The 12220-nt window shown below is 40.3% G+C and overlaps 1 protein-coding gene across 27 annotated transcripts in view; it reads left to right on the forward strand.

Annotated features, from left to right (window-relative positions):
* CFAP20DC (CFAP20 domain containing) overlaps nt 1-2413 on the forward strand; it is a 239958-nt gene extending 237545 nt beyond the window's left edge. For 22 of the 27 annotated variants that reach the window (XM_025985448.2, XM_072720554.1, XM_072720553.1 and 19 more), the window contains one exon: nt 1307-1820. In XM_025985448.2, coding sequence (XP_025841233.1) covers nt 1307-1419 — 113 coding nt within the window. In that variant the 3' untranslated portion in view covers nt 1420-1820. Of the gene's footprint in view, nt 1-1306; nt 1821-2130 lie in introns of those variants that run through there. The other 5 variants (XR_011994359.1, XR_011994362.1, XR_011994361.1 and 2 more) reach the window with 2 other exon arrangements.
* The last annotated feature ends 9807 nt before the right edge of the window (nt 2414-12220 follow it).

Raw genomic sequence — 12220 nt, forward strand, 5'->3', positions numbered from 1 at the left:
GTCCCTGCACGCTCCTTGAGAACAGGGCCTGCTTCTTTGACCAGCTCATCCCCAGCGCCTCACTCAGTGCCTGGTGCAGGGGCGATCGAGTTGTAGGTCTTCGGGTGGTCAGAGGAATGGCTGTGGTAGAGTCTCAGACCCCGACTTCACCATCTTGGCCCCGCTCCATGGGACTTAACTCAGGTTTGTCACTGTCCCGACAGGGTCCATGCACCAGCTTGCTCTGATTTGGAAAAGATGGAGTCCCACCACCTTCCCTTACTCTGGGCGGTCACCCTTTTAATCATAGACTTTGTTCCACGATCACCCTTTCCAGACATATTCAGTATTGACTGAGCCTCTGTTTCATGCCAGCCCTGTCCCAAGCCCACCACCCAAACCCTTGTGAAAGTAACCCTGGTGAGCTCATAGCCCCAGGGATTGGGTTTTCTCTAGTCCTTTGTAGCCTGGCTAAGGAGGAGGGAGGGGTGTTAGCCTAATCACCCTCCTTCCTGAGCCTACTCTGATCCTTTCCACTCAGGAAAGTCTCACCCTCCTGGCTTCTGGGCTCCCATTACGTGGTTTTCAGAAGTACTCAGGAGGCACTGGCTTGCTGGTGATGGCATCAAGCACACAAGCACTTAGCACAACACTGGGCACAGTAAGGTGCTCGGAAAAGATCTTAGTAGAACAGGTTTTTTTTTTTTCATTCCATGCCACGTGTTGGAAACCATGTGTTGGAAACTCGCTGAGCACTCAGGCAGCAGGAGTCCCTCCAAACTGTCTAAATCATGGTCACAAGAGACAAAAATGAAGCCATGTCCATGTTACTAGCAAACTTGACAAAACTTCCTACCTCTAATAAAATTGCACATCGCATCACCTGATGGTTTTCCATTGGTGTTCTATGCTTTGTGCACTTGTGTTCCTAAACATTATCATTTTAATTCCGGTTTACTTGGTAGCATTTTTAGGGTGCACTCATACAGCTCTGGCCCACAACGAAGTCTGCAGCTGTCACCCTCAAGTCTTGAATCCCACTCCTATATCCCTGATCCTGTTCATCCCTGGGCCCTGCCCCTTCCTTCTGGCCCTCCCTGCCCATTCCCACACTCAGCTTTTCTTGTCCCTTTCCAGTGAAGAAGGCCGTGTACGGAGTCTACACGTCTGCAGTGCTCCTCCATCCTGGCCTCGATGTTCACCCTCAGAGTGAGCCTCTCCCAGGAGGGCTGGAGGTTGCTGCCTCCTTGCCCCTCCTGCTCTTGCACGATTCAGGAGCTCCAGGCCTGGCAGGCAGCTAATGTGTCTGTGGTTCCCCTCCCCGCAGGTGAAGAAGACCCAAGTGTGGAGGAGGATGAGGAAGTGCTGACTCTGCTGTATGATCCGTGTCTGAACTGTTACTTTGATCCCCAGACGGGGAAATATTACGAGCTGGTGTGAGGTGCCCCCGCTTCAGGGCCCAGAATGGCCATGTCCAGGTGGGCCCACAGGATCCAAAACAAGTGAGAGAAATGAAGTTATTTTGTAAATAACATTCAATGTTAGGGATACCTCCATTTTTTTTTTTGTAGATGCGTGTGATTTTTTGGCAGTGAAGGAATTAATACAGAGACAAGATTTTAGGACTTTGCATTGGTTCTTACTGCTTAGTTCTCACCCTATCTTTTTTTTTTTTTATTGCCTTTATCTTATGGAAGCAAATTAAGAGTTATTCAAACTTTTTGCAGTGTTAATCTGTAAATGATGGCTTGATACACAGTAATGTATTCTTGTTTAATAAGATATCTGGGTACCTTTTATTACCTATTTGTATTAAAAATAAAGTATGATGGGCAAAAGAATACTTTTTAAACTGCCTCCGTTTATTTACCTTGCATTCCTTATGAGAATATTCCAAGATAATATTTACCTTCCTTAGACTCCTAGAAAAGGAAACACTGTGGACTGGTCAGACTTTATGATTGCATTTTTGTTAGCACAGGCCCCACTGTTCTGTTTCATTAAGGTTCATCCAGAGTTTGCCAAGGATCACAATATTGCTAATCACTTAAGCTGCTTAGTACTGTGCTGTGCTTTTTTTGTTTGAGGGTTGTTGCATTTGTGTTTTTTTGTTTTTACCAATTATCTCTGAATTCTAATACTGTGATCCAGATCTAGCTCCATGGATCCAGATTTAAGAAGTTACCCATCTGAACACCCCACACACCTCACCACTTCTGTGACTTGACCAGAGAAATGGAGGAGGCTGTCACTGTAACTCTACTTGCTGCGTCACAAGGGAAAAATCATGCACTTCCTGAGTTCGAGGAGATGGCCTTGAATTGTGTGCCAAGTGTATTAATATTGAGCTCAAGGAAGTACTTATATTAGCTGGAATATTTTGTTATTTAATAAAGATTTTTTAATAAAGAAGAGTACCATTGGAAATGAAAAATTACTGGTGTACAATTGGATTTAATGGCAGTACTATAATTTCATTTAATGTTGCTTGATAGAGGAAATAAGAGCTCTTTTTTCAGGAATAGATTTGGGCTCCTGTTCAAGGGATCATACATTATTTAGAACCATGTGTCTGTTTGATAAGCTTTTAATCCTACTGTTCACAGAGCGTACCTTTGTTAGGAATTTTTCCCCAAGATGTTCATAGTTACAAAATGCAAACAAATAATGGATGTTTCAGAAAGCTATAGAATGATAAAATAGACTATCTTTGTTATGACCTTGAAGATTGGAGTAGGACCTAGAGAGCCTTGAACCTGCTTTAGTCCATCTCAGGACCATCCACATAAATAGGGGAGTCGACTATAGGTCTGTGCTAGTTAAGATGTGTAGCCACAAATATCAAAAACACCATGAGCTAAAAATACTTGATATAAGAGTACCTCATGAGCCCCAAAACAGAATGCTACAAGCCTCCATGTGGATTTGAGCTAGGACCTTAGAAAAATGTGTTTGGATTCTTAAACTGCAAATAGCAAACACCCTTGATCTCAGAATTCAAAAACTTGTTGAACAAGCAGACCCCAGGAGGTACAGCAATCTAGCCAGCCCAGGGATCCTATAGCAGAAACTCATAGTTTCTCCCAACAGTGGTCACCAAAATGACAGTGCCACCTTTTCTGCCTTGAGTCTCTGCTCAAGGAGCAAGGCCGGTAGGCTTGACTTGTCAGTTATTCCCAGGACCACATGGAATGGGAGTGAGATAGTCCCTGAAGAATAAGGCACAGCTAACAAAATGAGGAGGGGATACCAAGCAAGCAAAAACAACAGATGTCTACTTTGGGAGTCTAGAAGCATTGTTTCTGCCACTCACCTCTGATTTGTTTGCAAAATGATTTATCTCCCCCATAATTCTCAGCTACTTAGTCTACCTGCCAGTACATTCAGCCATTCCACAACCCATATGTCCAACCATGAAGAAATATGAATTCTGGATTTCAATTCAAAAATCCCAAACTTGGCATTCTGGTTGACCACTTTGGTCCAATGATCACCAGAACCCTCTGATGTGGATGGGTTTCTCATGAACCAAGTAAACACTCCCAAAGGTATCTACCGTGGCCTCTTATTATCCACTTCTTACATTATATTTGTCCTTTTTAAAGGAGTAGCTTCATTTCTGTTGAGATGACCTTTTTTTTAAGATTTATTTATTTATTTGAGATAGAGAGAGAGCACACACAAGTCAGATAGGGGCAGATGGAGAGGGAAAGAAAATCTTAAGCAGACTCCACACTAAGCATGGAGCCCAATGCAGTGCTCAGTCTCACAACCCTGAGGTCATGACCTGAGCCAGAATCAAGAGTCAGGTGCTTAACTGACTGAGCCATCCAGGTGTCCCTATCTTAAGGCTATTTCTACTGAAGAGTTGAAAACTAAAAATAGATATGCTTCATACATAATTTTAAACCAAAATGGAACAGCCAATTAACTTGGCAATTCATTGACTGGTCTGTACTGCTTCACTGGTCATCAAATTTTGCTGCGTATTAGAATCTCCTGGGAAGTTTATAAAACTATCGATGCCTAGGTTGCATCCCCAAAGAGTCTGATTTAATAGGTCTCAGGTGCAACCTGGGCATTGGAAATTTTTTAAACCTCCCCTGGCAATTCTAATGTGCCATAATGCTTGAGAACCACTGCTAGAGATCAGATCCAACGTGATGAGAGGACAGAAGATTTGTCTGATGGCAGATGGATCGGTAGGGAAGAGTTGATTAGTTTCCACTTTCAGGACCTTGATTTCTACCTTTCCAATTAAATGTGTATGGAATGTCATATCTGAAACTATTACAGATGGATCCTGGAAAAATAGGCTGATGCACTATGAGAATATATTTTAAAGATAATTTGGTGTCCGTTTTGGGACTGACTCAGTTTGTTTCATATATTTTGGGATGCAACTTAACAAGTGACTTTAAGTCTTTAGTCTCTAAATTATTATTTAATTACTGAACCTAGGTAATGAGAATCATGGAAAAACAACAGTCAGCTAATATGTGACATCAGATCAATGATTTAGCTTCCCTGGCAATTATAATTGCTCTCTCCAATTAATTTAATTTTATATTATATTAAAGGAAAATACTGGCATATGCAAAATACACAGGCACTTTTGCATAATAATTTGCCCTATTGTGTTTCTCCATATTTTTAGATTAGCTTCATTTAAATCAGTCATTTCAACTATATCTTGACTTTTTTTTTTTTGAAGTGCAAACTGTGTTTAATAACCAAGGATAGTGCAATCACAGATTGTTCAACCTGCAGGACAATTAATTAAAAGAACTAATTTTAAAGTTGCCCTTTGGCTTTAATTAAAGATCTAGCTGGTGAAAGTTTCTGGACTACTGGGGGTGGGGGGAGACAGTTGAGTGACAGCAAGTACAGTACTAAAACCAGCTTTAATCCAGATTGCCCCTGTGACTCTCAACCTTCAATCAGAGGGGCCAGAATAATGAGGATTTAGAAATCACCGATCCACATACGGTTGCATTACAGGATTTCTATTTCATACATCATTCCTTTTGCACTCCAGAGAAGTTGGTCGTGAAGAGAATTCAAGCAAATCTTATCTTCTCTTTTTCTCCCATTATAAAAGTTGAGGTAGAATCATCTAGTTGGGCCTAGAAAGGACAATCAAGATTATTTCTTTAAACTCTGATTTTATAATGGAGAAAAGTGAGATTCAGTTTAGGAAGTTAATTGTCCAAAGGGTTCTCAGCTGCAGAAGGGAAAATGGAATACATGACTACTCACTTCCAACCCAGTTCTTTTCCCACCCTGGGGGAATTAAAGTGAAGATTCAAATGACAGAATCAGGTGGATATCACAGACACTGTACAGTGGTCTCCGGAGGACACTGGCGCCCTCTCAGAAGCTTGGGCCCTCTGATTCCTTCTCCTTTGCTCTGTACAGATTCTTTCTTCCCTCCATTGTCAGCCTTTACCCTTCGAGGATCAGCGTTTCCCAAAGTGTGTTTCAAGAAACAAATGCCGTTCAATGTCAATAAGCTTTATGAGCTTGGGGAAGAAGCTCATGGTCAAACAATGTTGGGTAATACTGGAGAAGCAGAAATGGTCATTTGTCTTATCTGGAGAAGTAAGTTCTCAATGGCTTTAAAATAAATTAACATGAAGAAAGAATGTCCAAGCAGGAGTGGAATATATAGCACGTCTTAAATTTCTTTGTCCTCAGAACCCTTTTGCAATAGAACATCTCAAGGGCCTTATCCACCCACAGAAGCTCCTTTAAGAAATGCTACAGAAGATGACCTTCCACCTCTGCAGGCGTGTGAGCCCTGACCTCCACCGCAACTCCCAGAAATGTGTGTCCCCAAGTTGGTGAGCTGGTTGGGAGAGTACATGTATATTGTTTGGTGATGGCAGTGGGTTTTTTGCTTTTTGTTTTTGTTTTGCCCAGATATTTCACTGATCCCTGACCACACTATAGGATTATTCTTCACACCTACTGTTCATCTAAAACAGGGTATGCTGACACCTGAACTTCCTTAAGTCAGAGACTTTGGTCACCTAAGATGGAGAAATTTCTTTTCTCATGTTTTAAATCATACAGACTTATGACTGTAGGTAATACAGTTAACTTAGACAAAGGATAAATCTAAGCTAAAGTTCATTCATCATGAATATTGGAGCTTTAGATCTTAACAAATATTTTGGTTCTGGTTTGGGTGGTTTTAATATAATTTAAAATCACATTAAGTCAAAGTTATTTGACTTATAAGAATTAAATAACCAATAAACACGGGCCACAGATAACACTAATTTTTACTGATGACATATTCTTCTGTAGTTAATCACCTGTAACCCTGGGAAGCATTACAGAAGTGAAGTGTGGGAAATGGTATCGATCGATTTTCATCAGTCCAACTTATCATTGTCAATGTTGGTGCTGAACCTGGCAACATGTAAGCATATAAACTTGCTCCTGGTAGTAATAAGTATTGCTGATATTTCAACCTGTAGATCAGGGGGAAATTATCTTTAATTTCCTGTAAAGGGTTCTTGCAAAGGCATGGCGGTAGGAGGCAGGGTGCCCCTGGGACCTTAATAATTGAGATAAGCCCAATCATCTAGGCGTATTTGGCTTACGAAGTCCAGGAGGGGAAATCATTCTTTGTTTATTTCTGGTAATGGGCCATTCTGAATTATAATTTCAATTAATGATGGAGTTTTAATAATCCATAAATAAATCATGAGATGGGATTAAAACCATTTCCAGTTTTGCTTTAGAGCTTCCTAAACTCAAGATTATCTTAATTAAAGAAAATCAATCAAAATCCCACTCTCTGTTTATCCGGCTACATGCAGAAGTGCTTCATACATTTCAAAACCTGGAAATTTACAAACTTTTTAGCCAACACAATTGAAAAGAATTTTCTTTTTCCTTTAAAACCTTTTGGCTGGTCAAAGAAATTAATAGCATCTTATTGTGGGTGAATTCTAGTAAGCAGAATATCTTTTCACCCTTAATTCTTGTCTTCTCTTTGACTTTTGATATCTAAATATTTCTAAAATTCATGTAGGTGCTTAGGTCTCACAATATTCTTATAATACCTTTCAGGTCACTGATTTCAAAACATTTTAATTCTTTTAGGTCAGGTGGTTTTCAAGAACATCTGCCATTTTCAAAAGAAATTTGATTTAAGAAAAAAATCATAGCTTCTTTTGTTAGCTAACAGTAAGGACCTATGGATGCTTCAAAGTCCAGATAAACAGAAAAAGAACTGGGGTGCCTGGGTGGCTCAGTCAGCTAGGCAGCTGCCGTCAGCCCAGGTCATGATCCTGGTGTACTGAGATCCAGCCCCATGTCCAGGCTCCCTGCTCAGCGGGAAGTCCGCTTCCCTCTCAGCCCTCCTCCTGCTCTCTCATGCATTCTCTCAAATAAATAAAATCTTTTAAAAAGAAAGAATTAATTCCAGAGATTCCTGTTATAATTTGCTCTGATCAGCAAGTGCATTTCCCTGTTAATACCTATAGCCTTAATTCAAAAAGGATATCACTGCTTGCATTTCTCTTATAATTTCTGAGATTCCTTTCCATGTTTTACCAATTGCCAACTTTCCATGAAATCTGAAAACTCAACCAGCTTCACGTTACATCGTTTTGGGAGTATAAAAAATGCTGCTACCAGGGTCCAGCCCCAGGCATTCCTACCTTCCTGGCCTGGGTTGTGAACTTGGGCATGGCAGTTTCAGAGAAGCCAAGGCTGAGAACCTCTGGCCTAACTCATTCTCATTTCTTGCTTCTAACCTCTCTCCTTTACTTCCTGTGGTGCCAGATTGAGCAGTTTGAAAATTCCCAAGGGCATACAATGTCAGTGACATTTAATAGTTTCAATCAACAAACCATCATTTGATGGATTTCATCTGTGGGCCATCCAATAATGTTCTAACAACTTGCTTTAGCTTCACGTGGTTGACGAACACTAGAATGGAAAATATGGCTTGTTTTGTTTTGTTTTGCTTCATGCTATCTAGTGTACATTTCAAGCTAAACCACTCATTCCTCTTTCCTGGCTCAGATTATATGTTATGTTAATGAACATATCTGGGTTCCAACTTCCAAGCCAACAAAGGAAGAATATCAAGCAACTGTGTAAGTGATTAGAGCCCCTGTCTTAGGCTATTGGAAAACAGTTACATGTCTGCATGTGTCTGAGTGTGTATTTTATAACTGCAATCCATCAGTTCACAAAACCATTGATGAATTGGTATCATCAAGTTAAATACTGTTAGGAACTTTTGGAGTCTTTCCATTTATAGTAGCTCTCAGTGAATCAGATGTATTTTTCTTTCATATAAAAATAGAATTTTTTCCCAATCTGAGCAAAGATGTAGAGCAGTGCCTTTCAATTTTTCTGTGTATATGACATACTTCTAAATATGAGACTACAGGAGAGGCCCTGGGAATTTAAAAATGTGCTTAAATCACTCCCCTAAGAGTCATAAGTCTTTTGTAAAGTCTGTACACAGCTTTGAATGGGACGTATTTTGTGCTATGAAGGAATTAAGACAACTACTGACTAGTGGGATGATAAGTGCAGAACAGAGAGGGAGAGAAGGGGAGGGGACTGTAAGAATGCAGGTTAAAAAACCAGAAAGCCTTCCTACCAAGTCAGAGGGGATTTGGAGGAACTCCTGCCCCAGGATCTTTGCAGAATGTAAATGGAGTGAGACTGCGGCTTAGTTTTTTGAGATTATTTATTTGTTTATTTGTTTTAATCTGGGGACAGTTTGACCCCGGCATTCTGGCAAACGTAGAGACATACAAGATGCAGAAAAATGAGGTACCTATGGAAAAGCACTTAGTACAAAGTGAGCACTCAGTAAATGTTTGCTGTTGTGATTATTATGTATACCTGGGCCTAGTCAACAACAGGCTCTCAGATTTGGACCTCTGGTGATATACATGTCTGTGGCATTATGCCCAACAGTGTGAATGGTACCTATATACTTTTATCTGTGTAAGCTAGAATTTCATATAAGACAAGGTTTAAAAATTTTTCTCAGTACTCTGAAAGAATAGGAGTATCAACTTCATGCAATAAGCCATAAAGAAGACTATCTAAGAATTGGAGGAAACACCGTTGACACTGATTAGAGATTTAATGCCCGGGGCTATGTTCCTGTAGTTAGAAAATGGACACTCCAGAAATTCTTCAAAGCTGTATTTATTCAATATTTGTAATAACTTGGATCTGACCCATATAGAAATTATCGACTCTACTATGAATTTTCAGTCTTCCTCCTTCCTCCCTTCCAAATCAACGCCTCCTTTTCAAAACAAAACTTCAGGAATGATCAATTTCAAGCCAAGCAGCTCATATATCTTAAAGGTTTTTACTTGTACTCTTCATAATATGGTGTGGATTATTCCAAGCTGTTTTTCTAGCTCATCTCATTTCACCTGTCAATACACATTTTATCTTAGGGCATGTGAAAAGAATTTGAGGTAGTAAATCGCATTTGTTTCAACAGAGTCTGTAATCCAGATTTTGTATAATTTCAGTTTGGCTTTCTTCTCCTTAGGCTAAATTAATGAGGTTTTTCTAATATTTGGGTAAATTCTGTGAAGAAGTAAAAGAAATCATTGGTTCCCATTGTGCCTCTCATTACTCTTTGGAAGGTCAGCCATCTACAAATGTCTCTCCCCATATTTCTGTCGAGAATTTCATCACAAACTATAGACCCAGAACAGTCCACCAAAGAAATAGCAACACCTTCAAAACCCAGGGTCCCATTCCTTTTGGTGGCATTTGCTGCCTTCCACAACAATGAAGGAGAAGAGAGAAATTCACAACCCTTCCCCCCGCCGTGGCTGTTTTTCCCGCGGCTTTCATACCACGTTGGGTGTTAGAAACCTGTTAGAGAAGACTTTTTTCCTCCTCTCTTTACTCTCCTGTTAATTCCAGCACCATCAGGTTTTATTGCCATTTCCAATATCAAGCTGTAAAGAAAAGAAGAAAAGAAAAGAAGAGAAGAGAAGAAAAGAAAAAAGAAAAAAGAAAAAAGAAGAAAAGGTATCTGTCAGCTTCTAAAAACACTGCACAGTCTAAAACACTGTAAATTTCTCATGATGCTTTCTGGAAGTTATCATGTCATCCGCCTAAAGTGATAAAGGGCATTTAAAGCATCCTTTGATTCATCCTAGGCCACCCAAAGCTCTGGTGTCTCTCTGCCACATGGTCACATTCCATAACCATCTACATCTTTATCAAACAAGTACCGCTTCAGGTTTACATGCAAAACTCAGTGGTTTTTAAAATACATTCTTATGGTATTCTTATAGCATTTCTACTGACCTGAACTAGACAAATACCATCAGATTCCATATCAAAGGGAAAAATATCCATTTTTTTTTCCATCTAACCTAAGGATTCGTTCGGGTAGGCTTTGGACTGTGACCTGCTCAGTGCTTTGTTCCACCCCAGAAATTCCATTATCACGGGGTGCAAACAACTCTCTTGGCAATTGTCCTCATCACCTGGATCGTCATCACTACGACGATTTCTTGAGCTCTCACTGTGTTCCCAAGCATCTCATTTAATGCTCAGAACAGGTCTTTGAAATAGGCATTAGTCCACTTTGTAAATTAGGAAACTGAGGCCCCACAGGTTGGGGAGCTGCCCAGAGCAAGGATGCAGGGATCTCTCAGGTGTGTGTGTGGTGGGGGAGAGGGGGGCAGTCCTCTGAAGTCACAGCCCATGACCCAACTGTAGGCGGTCAGTTTTGCGAGGGCCGCACTCTGTATGGCTCGTGAGGAGAGGAAAGTTAGTGAAAGGGAATAAAGGGAAAGGAGAGAAAATGAGTGAAAATATCAGTGAGGGTGACAAAACATGAGAGACACCTAATTCTGGGAAATGAACAAGAGGTAGTGGAAGGGGAAGTGGGCGGGGTGTTGGGGTGACTGGGTGATGGGCACTGAGGGGGGCACTTGGTGGGATGAGCACTGGGTGTTATGCTATATGTTGGCAAATTGAACTCCAATAAAAAATTTTTTTTAATTTTAAAAAAATTTTAAAAAGGAGAGGAAAGTTGTTCATCCTGACCCTGCTTAGTGGCTACCTCCATGGTTGCAGCTTGAGAAACAGTTTTCCTGTTTATCCGTTGCATTGTATACTTAAAAAAAAAAAAAAAAAAAAAGTCTATGCTAAAAAAAATTTTCTAGGTCTGTAAGAAATTTAATATATATACATTTTAAGATTATCGATAGTTTTGCACAGTAGAAGCAGTCCTTCCTGTTATTTACACGTTTTGTAAAGGAAAATGTTAGCCAAGGCATGAAGGTATCACTTCAAAAATCTGCTTCTTCTCCACAAGGCATTCTTCTCATTCTTCTCGTCCCCCTGGTGTTTCTATAGTAACCTGGCACCCTCAGCTACCACCTTTCTGTTGGCACTCAAAGATCATTTATAGTCAGTCCTCCGCTTTTTCTGAAATGCACCCTCTAATTCATAGCACAGCAGATAGTGTGTAAGTTTAACAGGACCCGAAGCATTTCTTATCTTGAGTTAAACTCACATGTTCAGAGGAGAGAAAATCTCAGGAAATGTGGTGTTGTAGGATTCAGCTTTCAGCTTCACAACTAATAAAAAGAACCAAGTTGGGATCTGGGGAGTCAACCTAGGGTCCTTCGTGCCCGTTACCTTCTGCTTCTTTCATGATGAAAACTGTAACTGACCAGGGATACAATCACATCCCAGAAAGGAAAGTTTCAGAAGCTTATCTTTTCTAAAGTCAGTCTTTGGGGTTGGTTGGTTTGTTTCCTAAAAAGCCTCTAGTTCTCGCTTCTCCAGAACCGGATTGACAAGGCTTTTTTGACACATTAACAATCAAATAAAGTCTATATTCAGGACCTGTCATGACAGAAGCAGAAGAGCCCCTCTGAGCTGGGCTGCATGATCACAAAGGCATTTGCATCATCTCCAAGTGGGGTTAGACACACACTCGCAAGGACATCCCACAGCCTCCAGCAAAGAAAGTGGTCATCCTTCATCTTCAAAATGAACTCACACTACTGAACCACCTCAGTTACAGTGTATGGTGAATTACTTTTTAAAACATAAGCTATATTCTATGAATATCTCAGTTACATTGCATTTGTCATTTGGGAAGATTGAAAGAGTTAATACATGAAATGTAAACATTCAAAATTCACCAAACCAGCTCCATTCATAATCTTTCTCCAGCCATATTCTCCTTTAGCTCAACCAATAATAA

Source organism: Vulpes vulpes, chromosome 9 (assembly GCF_048418805.1).
Source record: "Vulpes vulpes isolate BD-2025 chromosome 9, VulVul3, whole genome shotgun sequence".
Taxonomy (NCBI): domain Eukaryota; kingdom Metazoa; phylum Chordata; class Mammalia; order Carnivora; family Canidae; genus Vulpes; species Vulpes vulpes.